General features: G+C 39.0%; 2 protein-coding genes across 2 annotated transcripts in view; one reads left to right on the top strand and one right to left on the bottom strand.

Annotated features, from left to right (window-relative positions):
* SLC4A8 (solute carrier family 4 member 8) overlaps nucleotides 1–19,278 on the bottom strand; it is an 829,308-nt gene that overhangs the window by 448,496 nt on the left and 361,534 nt on the right. The gene's annotated exons all lie outside the window — the stretch shown is intronic.
* TFCP2 (transcription factor CP2) overlaps nucleotides 1–19,278 on the top strand; it is a 76,143-nt gene that overhangs the window by 32,424 nt on the left and 24,441 nt on the right. Inside the window, exons 3-5 of the mRNA XM_049783423.1 lie at nucleotides 672–748; nucleotides 1,941–2,046; nucleotides 17,854–17,960. Of these exons, the coding sequence (XP_049639380.1) occupies nucleotides 672–748; nucleotides 1,941–2,046; nucleotides 17,854–17,960 (290 nt within the window). The remainder of the gene's footprint in view (nucleotides 1–671; nucleotides 749–1,940; nucleotides 2,047–17,853; nucleotides 17,961–19,278) is intronic.

The following is a 19,278-nucleotide window of genomic DNA, read 5'->3' as shown; positions in this document are numbered from 1 at the left end:
TTGCCTTTATAATTTTACTTTTCCCCTCCTTTATTTGTTTTTGAGTCATACCTGGTGGCTCTGTGCTCAGGGAGCATTCCTGGTGGACTTGGGGGATCAGTTGAGGTACCAGGGATTGAACCTGGATCTATTGTGGCAAAATAAGTGTCTTACTCACTGTACTATCTCTTGGCCACTATCCCTTTCTTTGTAATCTGTATCATTTGGAAAATCCCAGCAGAATTACTTACCAAAGTGTGCTGGTCAAGTAGCTTAAACTTTTTACATTGCAAATTCCTTCAGGGCTGGAGAGATCAGAGTGGGTAAGGCTGCTTGCCTTGCATGTGGCTGATCCTGATTAAGTTCACAGTGTTGAATGGTCCCCTATGCACTGCCAGGGCTCCTTACTAACCATAGAGCCAAGAATGACCTTTGAATTCCACTAGGTGTCACTCAAAATTCAAATATACATTTTCCTTATATGTAAAAAATGGGATTGTAATATGTTAAGCATTGTATCATTTAATATGTAAGTTATGAAAACTACTGTGCTTAACTTATTTGTAAAGGATTAGAGTTACTAGTAATATTATGAATACTATTATATTTTTCACTCAGCTGAATTTTAATCCTTTTAGAACCCGCAAATATAACTTCTGATGTGTATAATATGTAATTACTTTTTCTTCTAGGGCAGTCTTATGAAATTCGAATGCTAGACAATAGGAAACTTGGAGAGCTTCCAGAAATTAATGGCAAATTGGTAAAGGTAAAAGAAAATTAGTAAATCATTCCTTTCTTTGACCCCTTTTCGATAGTATTCTTTTGCTTCTATAAAGGATTTGGTAGTAATTGTAATTTGCCACAAGTTCTGAGGTCGTGGTAAAAAAGTATTTCTTTGGGATCTGAGTGAGCCTCCCTATTCACATGGAGTTATAAAGCCACAGAAACAAAGTTTACCACTTCATGTAAGGCTCTTAACTTCATGTTTGTCTTGTGACTTATGAAATTGTTTTTAGAAGAATCAAATAACCTTCATGAGGTCTTTAGAGAAATGCCTGTGTTTCTTTGAATACTTGGTATAGTAGCAAGAAGGAAAAAAAGTATTATTAATAGCCATTTTCTTAGTTTAGAATAACAGTAATGGTTTAAGAATTCACAGCACAATAGAGAATGAGTCTGGTAAGCAGGGTGATAAGAGGTGGTAGGAAATATATTAGTAGGTACTTCTACAAAGCGGCTATAACCCAGGGCCAGAGCAATAGTATAGTGGTTAGGTAGGTGGCCTTATACACAGCCAACCTGGGCTCAATCCCTGACATTTCATATGGTCTTCAGAGCCTGCCAGGTATAATTCCTGAGTGCAGATCCAGAATTCCTGAGTATCACCAAGTGTGGCCCCAAAACAAAGTGACTGTAACCCAAGAAGAGCTGGTATGAATACCCACTACCTGCCTGTATGTGGGTTAGCAATCGGTAATTTGGTGATTTTTTTCTTCTACATTTGAAAATCTGAGCTGGATATTAACATGCCAACAGTAGAGGCATGTAAAAATGCTTCCAATATTAGGGATAATATTAGGGATATTTATTCTTAATATCATCAGAACTGATATTTAAGATTCTTTAAATATGATACTAGTTAAGTATAACTGAGCAGTGATAAAGTTCGTCCTGAAGTAATGCTTGATATGATAGGAGTTTTAGAAGAAATTGTATTGTGTTTTATAGAATTAATTTTTTGGAAGTAGAAAAGTTCATTGGAAAGTAGAAGAGAAAGAAAAAGGAGCTCTGTATGTGGGGAGGAACTTAGTATAGGACTAAATTCAGAAGAAAATTTTAAAACAAATAATTTTAGATTGTGTCTAGATACCAACTGGGGGTGGATCCTGATGGTTTTTATTTGCCAGCCTGATTTTTAAGAGATTCTGGTAGTATTTCATTTTATTACTTTCTTGTAGAGTATATTTCGTGTAGTGTTCCATGACAGACGACTGCAGTACACTGAACATCAACAACTGGAGGGCTGGAGGTGGAACCGACCTGGAGATAGAATTCTTGATATAGGTAAAGTAATAGATTCTCTTGCCAGGGAAATGTCTATAACTGTGAACTGAAATTGGGTGCTCTTTACTTGATTCAAAATGTTTCAGTGGTGCTGGGGAGATAGTACAAAATTCTAGAATCTTTTGTACCCATAAGCTCCAGGCTTGTTCCCTGATATCACAGGTTTTCCTCGTACTGCCAGTAAGCAACACACAGAGCTAGGAGTAATCCCCTTTGCCCATCACTGTTGGGCATGGTCCCCCCAAACAAATAAAAAACTCCAAACTGTTTCAGGGATTCAAATAGCATGAACCTGGAAGTGGTTATTATGCATAAAAAAAATTGCTGCTACTGGGCCAGAACAATAGTGCAATGGGTAGGGCACATTGCAGAACTGAGTTTGATTCCCAGCATCCTGTTATGGTCCTGGGTCCCTCAACAATGATCCCTGGTGCACTTGTGCTCCCTGAGCCCATGTATTGGTGCTGCACATGTGTGTTGTCAGCCCATGCACATGTCCCCAACATCTCCCCTCTTAAGATTTGTACTTTCATCTTTACTTTCATGCTGTGATGTGTACTGGGCTTCTCTTTCTGCCTTTGGAGAAGCCCAAATTCTCCTTGAGTGCTTTGTTTCTTTTCCTCTCTCCTCTTCTCTCCCCTTCTTCCTCAGAATTTCCAAATAAAACCTGTTACTACTTAAAAAACAAAAAACAAAAAACAAAAAACAAAAAAACCCAAAGTGATCCCTGATTGTAGAGCCAAGAGTAACCCCTGAGCATTTTCGGGTGTGACCTCAAAAACAGGGAATTACAAAAAGGCTGTTGGCCTGAGAGATGGCTCTGAATTTGGGAGCCCCATGTTTGATCTCAGCACCACATGAACTTAATTCTTCTAAGCTGGAAGTAGCTCACAACACTGCTAGTGGTGGCCCCAAAACAAAGCAAAATTAAAAGATTGCTGCAATGATGATACTACACTTGTAGTTTGAAATGTAGGTAGTATTTCAAACTATAATTCTATTTCATGAAACATATTCTTTTTTATATCAGTTTGCATCCATTACTTCAGGGTGATGTTTTTGTTTGTGTTTTAAGCGTAGTTGTAAATAGATTAAATATATTACATTCTAGCACTTACTATTACAAACCAGCACTTGCTGTTTCTGTGTTTTCTAATGGTGGCCACCTATGGACGGAAGGTAGCATCTAAATGACTTACATTTCTCTAATAGTGATGTTGGCATCTTCTCACTTGCCATTGATATGCCTTTAGTAAAATGAGTTTTCAAGTTCTCTGTTCAGCTTTGAATGAGGCTGTTTTACTGTTATATGAAAGCTTTTTGTTTTGATTTAAAGTCTAAAGAATAGAGCCAGGAATATAAATGAGTGGCAAAGCACATACTTTGCGTGTATGAGACCTTGGATTTGATCACTGACTCCTAAAAACAAACTAAAGGAAGATGTAAATTAAGAGTAAAGTATTTACTGGTAAAGGGATGGGTGTTGGAACATTGTATAACTGAAACTCAATCATGTTTTTCATGGTGATTCAGTTAAAATTATTAATTAATAAAAAGATTAAAACATTTATGAACTGAAGAGATAGTGGGTAGGACACTTGCCTTGCATGTGGCCAACCCTGATTTGATTCTCAGCATCTCATATGGTCCCCCTAGTACCACTAAGAATAATTCCTGTGTACAGAGCCAGGAGCAATGCCAGGTGTGCCCTCTTCCCTCATTACCCCCCACCAGCAGTGGTCCTCAAACTATGGCCCGCGGGCCACATAATGTATTTGTATCTGTTTTGTTTCTTCATTGCAAAATAAGATATATGCAGTGTGCATAAGAATTTGTTCATAAGTTTTGTTTTTACTATAGTCAGACCCTCCAATGGTCTGAGGGACAGTGAACTGGCCCCCTGTTTAAAAAGTTTGAGGAAAGCATATAGGAGCCTGGAATGTGACTCAAGTGGTGGAGCAAATGTGGTAGATGTGCATGATCCTGAGCTTGAGCCTTGGCAGTGAATATACTCCCTATTCTGAATTGCTGGATATAGCCTTGGTGGTCCTCCCCAAAACCACTGGCCTGAGCACCACTTGCTAGAGCAACAGAGGAAGTATCTCTGGGCTCATTGTCAGGAGTAACACCTCCCTACCTGTCCTCCAAAGAGTGAGAACATGAAGCACATGTGCACTGCCTGTCATTATCCCCAAGTATCAAAACTAAATATAATTAATGTAATTAATAATTATCATTTCTGCAATAAAAATAAGTTAATTGGTTTTTTGGGCCATACCCGGTGATGGTCGGGGTTACTCCTGGCTATGCGCTCAGAAATTGCTCTTGGCTCGGGGGAACCATATGGGACACTGGAAATTGAACCCAGGTTCATCCTGGGCAGCCACGTGCAAAGCAAATTCCCTACTGCTGTGTTATTGCTCCGGCCCCTTTATATCCTATTTCTGAGAGATCATTCTATGTTTGTCCCTCTTCTAACTTCATTCAACATGATACTTTAACATCCATGTGGTAGCAAATTGCATATTTTATCTTTTATTTTATTTTTGGGGGGGCCACACCCGTTTGATGCTCAGGGTTACTCCTGGCTAAGCGCTCAGAAATCGTCCCTGGCTTGGGGGGACCATATGGGACGCTGGGGGATCGAACCACGGTCCATTCCTTGGCTAGCGCTTGCAAGGCAGATACCTTACCTTTAGCACCACCTCACCGGCCCCATATTTTATCTTTTCTTACAGCTATGAATAAGTATTTATATATACATATAGTATATGTACTTTAGTTTCTTTTTTATTTGTTTTTTGTTGGGTCACATCCGGCAACGCTCAGGGGTTACTCCTGGCTCAATGCTCAGAATTCGCTTCTGGCAGGCTCAGGGACCATAGGGGATAGCGGATTTGAACCACCGTCCTTATGCATGCAAGGCAAATGCCCTACCTCCTTGCTATCTCTCCAGCCCCTACTTTAGTTTCTTTATTCAGTCATTTATTGCATTGTTTCCAGATTTCAGCTATTGTAATTTTGACCTGATTTTGGCTATTGTGAATAGTGCTGCAACAGACGTAGGAACATAAATGTCTCTTTGGTTTTTTTTTTTTTTTTTTTAATAGATCTTTTGAGCCCTTGGGATAGATGCCAGGAAGTGGAACTGCTGAAGATGAAAACTTGATTTCTATTTTGAAATGTTTATATTGTTTTTTCTTTTCTTTCTTTTTTCTTTTTTTGGTTTTTGGGGTTACACCTGGCAGTCCTCAGGGAACCATATGGGATGCTGTGGATCAAACTTGGGTCAACCATGCAAGGCAAGCACTCTACCCACTGTGTTATTTCTACAGCCCAGATATGTCTATATTGTTTTCTAAAAGGGCTGAACCAGTCAGCATTCCTACTAGCAGTGAATGAGCATCCCTTTTCCTCAGTATCCATGCCAGCACTGGTTATTTTTATTCTTTATGATTTGTGCTACTCTCACTGCTGTGGTTCTCATTGTTCTTTGGTTTTCATTTCCCTGATGAGGAGGAATGCAGAGCACTTAAAAAATATCTTTTGGCCATCTGTATCTTTGAGGAAGTTTCTCTTTATATCTTCTCCACATTTTTTTAAAGATGGGGTTGATTTTTTTTTTTATTTTGAAAAGTTCTTTCAGTGCTTTACCTCATATGTATGTGGGAGTTATAAACCCTTTACCCCATTCTGTGGGTATCTTTATATTCTGGTAATTTCTTCTGCAGTAGAGAAGCTTCTAAATTTGCTGTAATGCCATTTGTTCATCTTTGCTACCATTTGCTTGTCCAGTGGCATTGAATCTACCTATGTTTTCTTCAATATAACTTATAGTAGATTTAAGTCTGATACATATTTCTTCAATTTTGATTTGACCTTTGTGTATGGTGTTAGGAAGGGGTCTGAATTCATTTTTTGCAAGGGAATGACCAGTTTTCCCAACATCATTTGTTGCAGAGGCTTTCTTGCTATAAGTCATATTTTTTTACTCCTTTGTCAAAGATTAACTGTTCGTATACTTGAGGATCTGTCTCTGGACTCTAGTTTTATTCCATTGAGCTGTGAGTTTGTCCTTATTCATACTGTTTTGATTACTGTAGCTTTGTAGTAAAGTTTGAAGGTAGGGAAAGAGAAGCCTATTCCTAACATTGCTTTTATTATTTGGAGTGAAATGGGAATATTATTACGTAATATAAATTTCAAAACACTTGGCCTATAATAGGGACTTTATAGTGCTTTGGACAAGACTGCCATTTTGATAATGTTAATTCTTCCCACCCATGAATGGGGATGTTTCCATTTACTTGTGCTCTTTTTTTTTATATTTATTTTGGTAGTGTTTTATAATGTTATTTGTATATTTTCACCTCTTAGTTATGCTGATTCCTAAGTACTTGATTTTCTGAGGCACAATTTTGAATGGGATTTAAATTTTTTTTCTCTTTTAGTATATTTTTTCTCTTATAGTATTTGAATATTAAAGAAAAAAAGCCCGGGCCCAGAGAGATAGCACAGCGGTGTTTGCCTGGCAATCAGCTGATCCAGGACCTAAGGTGGTTGGTTCGAATCCCGGTGTCCCATATGGTCCCCTGTGCCTGCCAGGAGCTATTTCCGAGCAGACAGCCAGGAGTAACCCCTGAGCACCGCCGGGTGTGGCCCAAAAACCAAAAACCAAAAAAAAAAAAAAGCCATGGATTTTGCGTATTTTGTAGTCTACCAATGTACCAGCTTATTATTTTTGGATGCCCTTACTATATCTTTCTTGTCTAATTGGGACTACAAAGGCTTCAACACTGTGTTGAATATAGGGGTGATAGTAGGCAATCTTATCTTGTGTTTGATCTTAGAAGGAAGGCTTTCAATTTTTCAGTATTGAGTATGATGATTACTGTGAGTTTGAAAAGGACTCACTTGCCATAATCCAACCCCAGGAGAATGGGTCTGAAGCAAGGTCATTGTAAGAATAAACCTATAAGAAAAAAAAAGAATAAACCTATACCTATGGACACTAATATGAGAGATAAGCATGGAGTTGGGGGGCTTCCAGCCTTGTGGCCCAGAGCTTGCCAAACTGACTTCTGTTTATTGACCAATTCAATCCACAACTGGAGGGGAAGTCCAGTGACAGACAAAGTTCCTTTCTGTAGCTAATCTAGTCTTGGGGATCGTTTACATATAAAAAGATGTGAGTGAAAAAGAAGGAGGGTGCTGGAGAAAGTCTTTGTTTTGGGTAAAATGGTATAATCCAACAGGTTTGAGCTAAATGGCTTTAACTATGTTGAGGAAAGTTCCTTTAACTCCCATTTATTGAGTTTTATCATGAATAAGTGTTAGATTTTGTCAAATTCTTTTTTTTTGGGGGGGGGCACACCCGGTGGTGTTCAGGGGTTACTCCTGGCTGTCTGCTCAGAAATAGCTCCTGGCAGGCACAGGGGACCATATGGGACACCGGGATTCGAACCAACCACCTTTGGTCCTGGATTGGCTGCTTGCAAGGCAAACGCCACTGTGCCATCTCTCCGGGCCCAGATTTTTATCAAATTCTTTCTCTGTGTCTATTAATATGATATTTTTTTATATTTTCTTTTATTGATCTGATGTTGTTTGAACCAGATCATCCTTGGTCATGGTGTATGATCTTTTTGATGTATTGTTGAATTTGATTTGTTAATATCTTGTTGAGGATCTTTGTGCCTGTGTTCACCAGTGATATAGATCTTTTTTCTTCTCTCTTTTTTTTTTTTGTGTGTGTGATATTTCTGCTTTTTTGTATTAGAATAATGTTTATCTTATAGAAACTATGGGGGAGCACTTCTGTTTCTTCAGCTTTCTGAAAGAACCTGAAGAGAATTGACATTAAGCCTAAAGGTGGGAAAGATCTCACTAATGAATTCATGTGGGCTCAAGCTTTTATTGGGGTAGTAATTGGCCTATTCAGGTGCTCTATTCTTCTATTTAGCCTTTGAAGATTATAGGAGCTCCAAATTTATCCTTAACCATTAACAGAGTACCTGGATTAAGCATAGATTTTACTATAAACATGTGATTTAAATAAAGCTAGCCAAACATCAACCAAATTAAAATTAAACCAAATTAAATTAAATTAAATCTTAGTTCAACTTTAAATTTACAAAAACATGCCAATTTAAATATTAGACTGAAATATCTATTTTTAGACATAGTATAGAGCCTTCCCTATTGTTTTTTTGTTTGTTTTGTTTTTTTTTGTTTTTGGGTCAAACCTGGTCCTGCTCAGGGCTATTCCTCCCTCTCTGTTTAGGAATGTCCTGTGGCAGAGCAGCTGCTGGGAATTGAATCTAGGTAAGCAAGTACCTTATCTCCTGTATTTATTTCTTTAGCCTACAGGAAAACCAGAGTTGGCCTAAAAGCAGTTAGGAAAACACTCAAGAACTAGGGATATAGTTAAGTGGTAGAGGTCTTTCTTGCCTTGCATGTAATAAGACACTGTGTTTGATCCCCAGTAGCAACACCACTAATAAAAAAAAGAGGGGGCCATGGGGCTGGAGTGATGGTGCAGTGGTAGGGCATTTGTATCCATACCAATAATACTTATTAATTTAATATATTGATTTATAGGGGCCGGAGAGATAGCATGGAGGTAAGGCGTTTGCCTTTCATGCAGGACAGTGGTTCGAATCCTGGCATCCCATATGGTCCCCTGTGCCTGCCAGGGGCGATTTCTGAGAGTAGAGCCAGGAGTAACCCCTGAGCACTGCCGGGTGTGACCCAAAAACCAAAAAAAAAAAAAAAAAAAAAAAAATTGATTTATAGAATAAATACTGTTTTGAGTAATAGGATAATTTCTCCTTACATGAGCTTGAATTCTTATCACATAATCACTGATAGCAACAATACACATACTTATATGTATATTTTTAAATAATACATTTTAAGATGATCTATTTATTAAATAATTACTCTAACATAAGTATGGCTAAAGAAAGATTTAAAGAAATTAAAAAGGAACTTGGTAGGGGCCGGAGCTGTGGCACAGCGGTAGGGTATTTGCCTTTGCATGCGGCTGACCTAGGAAGGACCGTGGTTCGATCCTCCTGCATCTCATATGGTTCCCCCCAAGCCAGGAGGGATTTTTGAGTGCATAGCCAGGAGTAAACACTGAGCATCACCGGATGTGATCCAAAACCCAAAACAAACAAACAAACAAACAAAAAAGAACTTGGTAAACCTAATCTCCATTTGTTTACTGAATACATCCATCCCTTCTTTCAGAGGTACTGCTCACTGATTTCAAAGGAACCAGAAAGATAGTAAAGTGTTTAAGGTGCTTTCCTTTCATGTGACCAACCCCAGCTAATTTTCAATATGATTTTGGCTCTCAGAGCCAGATATTTTTTTTATTATATGTCCCCTTCCCCATTATGCTACAGGTTCTTTTATTTTACCAATACCTGAGAGACAGAGAGACAGAGTGTGTGTCAGATTAGTGCTGTGCTTTGCCTGAAGTAAAAGTTCTCAGATTATAATTACTATCCCTTGCTTTACAGTTCAGGACTTCTAGAATAGAATTTATTTTTCTTAAATTATTAGACATTAGGGAAGGACTTTTGCATATACATATGCAGTATTTCTTCATGAATTTCTACCTTAAAAATGATTTCTAGGGCCCGGAGAGATAGCACAGCGGCATTTGCCTTGCAAGCAGCCGATCCAGGACCTAAGGTGGTTGGTTCGAATCCCGGTGTCCTATATGGTCTCCCGTGCCTGCCAGGAGCTATTTCTGAGCAGACAGCCAGGAGTAACCCCTGAGCACCGCTGGGTGTGGCCCAAAAACCAAAAAAAAAAAAAAAAAAAAAAAAGATTTCTACTTTAAAAATTTTTATTTTTAGAGGCCAGAGAGATAGCACAGTGGTAAGGCATTTGCCTTAGACACATAAGGATGGTGGTTCAAATCCCGGCATCCCATATGGTCCCCCGAGCCTGCCAGGAGCGATTTCTGAGCATAGAGCCAGAATTAACCCCTGAGCGCTGCCAGGTGTGACCCAAAAACCAAAAAAAAAAAAATAATAATAATAATAAAATGTATTTTTAGAATGTTTTTAGAATATTTCTACTTTAAAAATGATTTATTTTGAGGGGAGGGCTCTCTGACACTGCTGAGAGCTACTCCTACTATATACTGGCTGGATGATAATGGCTTGGCTATTCAATCTGAGGGCCCAATAATGAGATAGAAACTGCTTGGACTTGACAGGATTGAACAGGATCTCATGCCTTACCTCCTTCCTGAATATACCCTTATTTTTATTTTTGGTTTTGGACTGATGCATGACAGTCCTCAGGGGCCACTTCTGGTTTTGTGCTTGGTTTGCTCCTTGTGTTGCTTTTGGGACCATGCAGTGCCAGGATTAAACCCTAGCCTCATGCTTGTAAAGCGTGCTCTCACCTCTTTGAGTTCTTTCTTTCTGACCTATGAATACACTTTTTTTGTTTGTTTGTTTGTTTTTGGGCCACACCCTGTGATGCTCAGGGTTTACTCCTGGCTCAGAAATCACTCCTGGCTTGGGGGGCCATATGGGATGCAGGGGGATCAAATCACGGTCTGTCCTAGGCTAGCACATGCAAGGCAGGTAGATGCCTTATGGCTTGCACCACTTCTCCAATCCCAAATACACTTTTTTTTTATATAAATTTTTATTTAAGCACCATGATTACAAGCATGTTCATAGTTGGATTTCGGTCATAAACAGAATACGCCCCCTTCACCAGTGCAACATTCCCACCACCAAGTCCCCTCGCCTCTCCCACCCCTACCTGTATCATGACAGGCATTCTACTCCTCTCATTCTTTAACATTGACATGCTAGTTGTTAGTGTAGTTATTTCCCTAACAGCGTTCACCACTCTTTGTGGTGAGCTTCAGATTGTGAGCCAGTCCTTCCGGTCCTCCCAACTCTATTGTCTCTAGACCTTATTACAGTAATTTATTTAATTTTTCTTAAAACCCATAGATGCGTGATACTATTCTGTGTCTATTTCTCTCCATCTGACTTATTTCGCTCAGCATAATACATTCCATGTACATCCATGTATAGGAAAATTTCATGACTTCATCTTTCCTGATGGCTACATAATATTCCATTGTGTATATGTACCACAGTTTGTTTAGCCATTCTTCTATTGAAGGGCATCTTGGTTGTTTTCAGGGTCTGGCTATTGTAAATTGGGCTGCAATAAATATACGTGGAATATAGATGGAGGAAGGGATTTTTGTATTGTATTTTTGTGTTCCTAGGGTATATCCCTAGGAGTGGAATAGCTGGATCCAATAGGAGCTCAATTTCCAGTTTTTTGAGGAAACTTCATATTGTTTTCCATAAAAGCTTGACTAGATGGCATTCCCACCAGCAGTGAACAAGAGTTTTTTTTTCTCTCCACATCCCTGCCAGTATTGATTGTTCTTGTTCTTTGTGTTGTGTGCCAGTCTCTGTGGTGTGAGATGGTACCTCATTGTAGTTTTTGTTTTTTGGATTTTTTGTTTGTTTGTTTGTTTGTTTTTGGCCACACCAATTGATGCTCAGGGGTTACTCCTGTCTATGCACTCAGAAATCGCTCTTGGTTTGGAGGGACCGTATGGGACACTGGGGGATCGAACCATGGTCCATCCTAAGCTAGCACTTGCAAGGCAGTCAGTTGCCTTACCTCTAGTGCCATTGCGCCAGCCTCCTCATTGTAGTTTTGATTTGCTTCTCCCTGATGATTAGTGATGTTTAGCTTTTATCATGTGTCTTTTGGCCATTTGTATTTCTTCTTTGAGGAAATGTCTGTTCATTTCTTATCTCCATTTTTTGATGGGGTTATATGTTTTCTTATTAAGTTCTGCAGTACCTTGTGTATTTTTGGTATTAGTCCCTTGTCTGATGGGTATTGGGTGAATAGTTTCTCCCATTTTGTGGGTGGCTTTTGTATCTTAGGCACTATTTCCTTTGAGGTACAGAAGCTTCTCAGCTTAATATAGTCCCATCTGTTTATCTCTGCTTCCACTTGTTTGGAGAGTACTGGTTCCTCCTTGAAGATGCCTTTAGTCTTAATGTCATATAGTGTTTTACCTATGTGTTGTTCTATATACCTCATGGTTAATCCATTTGGGTTTGATCTTTGTGCATGGTGTTAAATGGGGGTCTGAGTTCGCTTTTTTGCAAGTGGCTAGCCAGTTGTGCCAACACCACTTGTTGAAGAGGCTTTCCTTGCTATATTTTGGATTTCTTGCCCCTTTATCAAAGATTAGTTAATTGTATGTCTGGGGAATATTCTCTGAATACTCAAATCTCTTCCACTGATCTGAGGATCTGTCTTTATTCCAGTACCATGGCGTTTTGATAACTATTGTTTTGTAGTACAATTTAAAATTGGGGAAAGTAATGCCTCCCATATTCTTTTTCCCAAGTATTGCTTTAGCTATTTGTGGATGTTTGTTGTTCCAAATGAATTTCAGAAGTGTTCTATCCACTTTTTTGAAAAATGTCATGAGTATCTTTAGAGAGATTGCATTAAATCTGTACAATGCTTTGGGGAGTATTGCCATTTTAATGATATTAATTCTGCCGAACCATGAGCAGTGTATGTGTCTCCATTTCAGTGTGTCCTCTCTTATTTCTTGGAGCAGGCTTTTGTAGTTTTCTTTGTATAGGTCCTTCACCTCTTTAGTTAAGTTGACCCCAAGATATTTGAGTTTGTGGAGCACTAATTTGAATGGGATTGTTATTTTAATTCCATTTCTTCTCTATCATTATTAGTGTATAAGAAGGCCATTGGCTTTTGTGTGTTAATTTTGTAGCCTGCTACTTTGCTATATGAATCTATTGTTTCTAGAAGCTTTTTGGTGAAGTTTTCAGGGTTTTCTGAATATACTATCATGTTATCTGCAAACAGTGAAAGCTTGAATTCTTCCTTATCTATCTGGATGCCCTTGATATCTTTTTCTTACCTAATTGCTATGGCAAGTACTTCTAGCACTATGTTGAATAGGAGTGGTGAGAGAGGGCAGCCTTGTCTTGTATTAGATTTTAGGGGAAAGGCTTTTAGTTAATCTCCAGTGAGAATAATATTTTCCATTGGCTTGTGGTAGATGGCCTTGACTATATTGAGAAAGTTTTTTTTGTTCCCATCTTGCTGAGAATTTTTATCAGGAATGGGTGTTGGATCTTATCGAATGCTTTCTCTGCATCTATTGATATGATTTTTATTTTTATTTTTGTTGATATGGTGTATTATGTTGACTGATCTGCAGATGTTAAACCATCCTTGCATTCCTGGAATAAAACCTTGGTCATGGTGGATGACCTTCTTGATGATGCATTGAATTCTATTTGCCAGAATTTTGTTGAGAATTTCTGCATCTGTATTCATCAAGGATATTGGTCTGTAATTTTTTTTTTTTGGCAGCATCTTTCTTGTTTTGGTATCACGGTGATGTTAGCTTTATAGAAACTATTTGGAAGTGTTCCTGTTCCTTCAATTTTATGGAAGAGCCTTAAAGGGATTGGTAGATGTTCCTCTTGAAAGGTTTGAAAGAATTCATTAGTGAACCCATCTCGGCCTGAGCTTTCGTTTTTGGGAAGACTTTTGATAACCATTTTAATTCCCTCAATAGTGATGGGGCTGTTTAGATATACTAAACATATATAACATATATAACATATTCTCATTCTTATTTAGCCGTGGAAGGTTATAAGAGTCCCGAATACACTTTTAATCTAACATCTGAGTCTTTGATTTACTATTTTTTAATTTAATCTTTTTGATTTGGGCATTTAATCCCCAACCTTTTGTTTTATATATGTATATATATGCACATACATATAATCATATAGGATCCACAAATAAATCCTAATCCACCTCTCTGAAATGATAACACCATAAAGAAATGTTCTATCTTCAAACTCTATCCCGCCTGCCTCTCTAACTACACCCCTCTTTTAGGCTAGCTAAAAGATTTTTTTAACTTTATTTATTGATTGATTGGTTTTTTTGGGCTACTCCCAATGGCACTCAGGGGTTACTCCTGGCTCTACTCAGAAATCACCTCTGGGGGGGCCGGGCGGTGGCCCTAAAGGTAAGGTGCCTGCCTTGCCTGTGCTAGCCTTGGACGGACCGCGGTTCGATCCCCCGGTGTCCCATATGGTCCCCCAAGCCAGGAGCAACTTCTGAGCACATAGCCAGGAGAAACCCCTGAGCATTACCTGGTGTGGCCCAAAAACCAAAAAAAAAAAAAAAAAAAAAAAAGAAATCACCTCTGGGGCTGGAGTGGTGGCACAAGTGGTAGGGCATTTTCCTTTCCTCTGGCATCCCATATGGTCCCTCAAGCCAGGAGCAATTTCTGAGCACATAGCCAGTAGTAACCCTTGAGCGTCACCAGGTGTGGCCCAAAAAGCAAAAACAACAACAAAAAAGAAAATTATTATATCCAGTGAGATCACTGATCATTGTCAGGTTTAGTAAGCTCTTGTTACTAGCTGACCATTCTGTTAATTCAGTATGTTTCTGAACATTGACTTCAGCTACACATTGGTATGTTGCTATAGGGATGACAATGTTTTGTTTTGTTTTGGGGCCACACCCAGTGACACTCAGGGGTTTATTCCTGGCTATGCACTCAGAAATCGCTCCTGGCTTGTGGGACCATATGGGATGCAGGGGAGATCAAACCTCGGTCCATCCTAGGCTAGCGCAGACAAGGCAGATAGATGCCTTACCCCTTGCGCCATCGCACTGACAATATTAAACAAAAATAATATTGTCCAGGAACTTAAAGCACTATTACTGATTCTGCAGTTTTTGTGGGGCATGTTTTTGGCTGCCAGGTCTTTTGGAAGTATGAGAACGATGTGTGTGTGCATATACGTGCACACATGCGTGTATGTGTGTGTGTGTGTGTGTGTGTGGTGGGGAGATGCCTGCACTCACTCCCAAAATGTCCTAATGGGGTGTGTGTGTGTGTGTGTGTGTGTGTGTGTGTGTGTGTGTGTATGTGGTGGGGAGATGCCTGCACTCACTCCCAAAATGTCCTAATGATATCAGCCCAAATACTGGCATATCTGGAGTTTGGTCAATTTGGTGTCTGCAGAGAATCATAGAGGAGTGGTACAGCAGGGCCATAGTCAAAGCAGCAATTATGGATGATGGATGCAGCAGGCGTGGCTTCATTAGGCCAAGGACTTGGCCTGCCCTTCTGAGATTGCCATCTTTCAGTTGTGTAGCCAGTATACCCATAATTTTTCACAGCTTTGTTTATATCTCAAGAACAGAGTAAGTTTATAGAGCTGACCAGGTGCAGACATGGTGACTACATTTGTGGGCCTTGTTACAGCTGTCAGATCTACCAGAAGTACTAAAAGACAGTGTTGGGGGTGAGGTTGGAGGATGTGGTGGGGGTGCTTGCACTCACTCCAAAAAAGTCCTGGTGATATTAGCCCAAATATCGGCATACCTGGAATATGGTCAAATTGGTGTCTAATAGCTAGTTTTTATGGTCCCATTTTGTCAATTTCCCTGGTCTTGATTTCCACCCCTTCAAAAACTACTGCACAGCTCAGCACCGCAAGTTCTGTTATAACTCACTCTTTCCCCTGATTTACTACTGTTTATTATTTCCTGTTGATAAGCTTAATTGTTAAAGAAATAATGTAATCACTACTAGTTGTATTGAGATATATTGGTTCTCATTCAGATATAGCCTTTTGATAAATTTACCTTAAACTGAATTTAAGAAAACAATGTGGAGTTACTACCTTTAATTATTAAACTAAATTTAAATTAAATTAAAAGTATTACAACTATATTATAGTTATAACACAATCATGGTGATAAAATATATCAGCCTAAAGCGGGAGAGATAGATCGAAGAGCTTATTAGATGCTTTTTATGTCAGAGGCCCATCCATGGGACCAAGCAGTAAGTGCATGGTTTTCTGAACACTGCCAGGTGTGGTCCCTTTCAAAATAAGAAAACAATATCAACCTGATCTTTTCCCCTCATTTTATTCTTAAAAGAAATCAGAAAATGATAGCTGACTTTGTGCCCTGTAATATGAAACATAAAGTTCTACTAGAGCATGTTTGTTTTTACTTTCTTATTTTGTTCATTTTTTGTTTTGTTTTTTCTTTCTTTGAGTACAAGACTTATTACTCTGTTATAGGATGATTTGATAATATGATAAATCAGTCAGTCTTTATATAAATTTTTTTTGCATCTCTTCATAATGCAGTTCTCTTTTTCTTTATTCATACACTCTGCTTTTTTTCATAATATACTTCTAACAATGCTTTTTGTTTTTTTGGGGGGTGGGGCACACATGGTAGTGCTCAGAGTACTCCTGGATTTGCATTCAGGGATCACTCCTGATGGTGTTCAAGGAAACTATATGGGATGCTGGACATTTGCCATCCAAAAACCCTACTCACTCCACTATCACTTTGTTTCTTTGACAGTTCCAGGCATCGGACCCAGGGCCTTACACATTCAAAGGCTAGAACTGAACCTCTGAGCTTTATCCTTTTCCCAATAACACTAATTTTAATAAAGTGAAACACATTATAAATAAAAGGTTTATGACACGAGTTAGTGTGTACACTTATTCTGTTTTCAAGTAGAACTTTGGCAAATTTAAAAAATGTTTTTAAAAACTTTATTTATTGATGAATTGATTGGTTTTTGGCCACACCTGGATGCACTCGGGTTACTCCTGGCTCTGCACTCAGAAATCACTCCTGGCAATCTGGGGGACCATATGGAATGCCGGGAATTGAACCAGGTTCCTTCTGGGTCAGCCTCATGCAAAGCAAATGCCCCATAGCTGTGCTATCTCTCTGGCCCCAAAAGAAAAAAAAAATTTTTGGGGGGGGGTTTTTGGGTCACACCTGACAGTGCTCAGGGGTTATTCCTGGTTCCATGCTCAGAAATTGCTTCTGGCAGGCACGGGGGACCATATGAGACGTCAGGATTCGAACCGATGACCTTCTGCATGAAAGGCAAACACCTTACTTCCATGCTGTCTCTCCAGCCCCAAGAAAAGATTTTAAATTGTGTTATTTAAAAGACATTTCTGTAAGTGATAGAAAATACTCAGAAGGAAAATACTTTGGTTAATTTTGGCTCTAATTAAAAATATAGGACCAAGCCTTGGTATAGCAGCTTAAAGCACTTGCTTTTTGCATCAGGTGGGGGTGGGGGGGGTGAGGATTTTAGCCACTCCTGGCTATGTTCAGGGATTCTTCCTGACTATGCACTCAGGAATTACTCTTCGCATGGGGACTGTATGGGATGTCAGGATTGAATGTGCAAAGCAAACACTCCACCTTCGGTGTCAGTTGTACTGTCTCTCCATCCCTAAAATGCCAGGAATTGAACATTGCCAACTCATGAGTCCCATCAGGCATGATCCCTAATCACAGAACCAGTAGTAAGCCCTGAGTATAACTGGATATGGCTCAACTCTTCCACCCCCACCCAAAAAGTAGATTTAGAGGTTATATATACGAATCTTGGTAATCAGGGCTAGATAGTACAGTAAATAGGGCTGCCTTGCATACAGCTGACCCTCCCATGGCACTCAATATAGCCCCCCATTCCCTGCCAGGAGTGATCCCTAAGCACAGGACCAGGAGTGATTTCTGTTCATAGACCAGGAGTGGGCCTGAGCACAGCTAGGTGTGTCCTAAAAAAATACCTTGGTAATCAGCAACTAATAATATAAAAAGTAATGCTTTCTTAGTTAATCCCAGTGACCCTCAGAATTATTCAATGATTATCATTTTGTTTCTCAGATATCCCAATGTCTGTGGGTATAATTGATCCTAGGGCTAATCCAACCCAGCTCAACACAGTGGAGTTCCTCTGGGATCCTTCGAAGAGGACCTCTGTATTTATTCAGGTAAAATACCAGGGATGGGCTTCCCATTAGGAAGAACCGCTCTTACTACCATTTTGTGGCTTTGCTTAGGTACCAAGGATTGAAGCCATATCAATGTTGTGTTGTACCACTGAGCTACATTCCTGGCCCCACTATTTGTCTCTTGAAGGATAAAACCTGTTGAATTTGAAATCTTTACCAGATTCCTGAGAGTCTATCAAGTGTAGACTTCTGTACAAGTAACTGAGACCCATGAGGAGTTTCTCAATTGCTCTTCTGGTTTTTGTACTTCATTTACCTCCATCATTCTTATTAGTGTCACTAACATTTTTTTTCTTTGGATGTTCCATAACTAAACAAACAGTTATTTAACATGTATATTGTCTTAATTTTTGTACTGTAATTAATAACATTATTTGGACATTTTTATATTAAAATTTTTTTTGACTTTCTACTTATCTCATGGGAAGGGTTCTTGAAAGCTCTTCTTCACAAGTAGTGGTATCTGATTGTTGAGTACTGACCATGAGTTAAATAGTTGCTGTGTTAATTTGTATTTATGATTTTATTTGAGACTTTATTTAGTTTTGGTTTTTGGGTCACACCTGGATGCGCTCAGGGGTTACTCCTAGCTCTATGCTCAGAAATCGCTCCCAGGCACAGGGGACCATATGGGATGCTGGGATTCAAACTACCGTCCTTCTGCATGCAAGGCAAACGCCCTACCTCCATGCTATCTCTCCAGCCCCTTATTTGAGACTTTCAGTAATAATTCTGTGGAGTTGCTATACTCCTTAAGGCTTAGAGAAATTAATAACTTACAGTAGTATATAATTAGTCAAACTCCACTATTAAGGTTAACCAAGATTTTAGAGTATGCTGTAGCCCAAGTTTACAGATAATAGCTATTATTGTTAAGTTATCTATTTACTATTTTTCCAACATGAATAAAGATTCCTTTTTCTAAAAGTTTAAGTTCAGGAAATTTTTACTGATAGAAATTATTGCTCTTTTATGTTACCATTCTCTGAAGCAGGTAACTAATTTATAACATCATCATAACACTGACTAGCATTCGATCTACACTTTTACTTTGTTTTCATTTATAACTTATTTAAGTTTTCTTCATTTTCTTCTTTAGAGTGTAAATTCTTAAAGATCAAAAGCACAACAATTTTGTATTTATATTGCCCTTTAAGATTTTTTTTCTTTGTGGGCCGGAGCAATAGCACAGCAGTAGGGCATTTGCCTTGCACTTGGCCAACACAGGACAGGCCACGGTTTGATTCCCAGCTTCCCATATGGTCCCCTGAGCCTGCCACGAGAGATTTCTGAGTGC

Source organism: Suncus etruscus, chromosome 11, assembly GCF_024139225.1.
Source record: "Suncus etruscus isolate mSunEtr1 chromosome 11, mSunEtr1.pri.cur, whole genome shotgun sequence".
Taxonomy (NCBI): Eukaryota; Metazoa; Chordata; class Mammalia; order Eulipotyphla; family Soricidae; genus Suncus; species Suncus etruscus.
The sequence above is the reverse complement of the archived record's forward strand: the minus strand, read 5'-3'. Positions and strand labels throughout refer to the sequence as shown.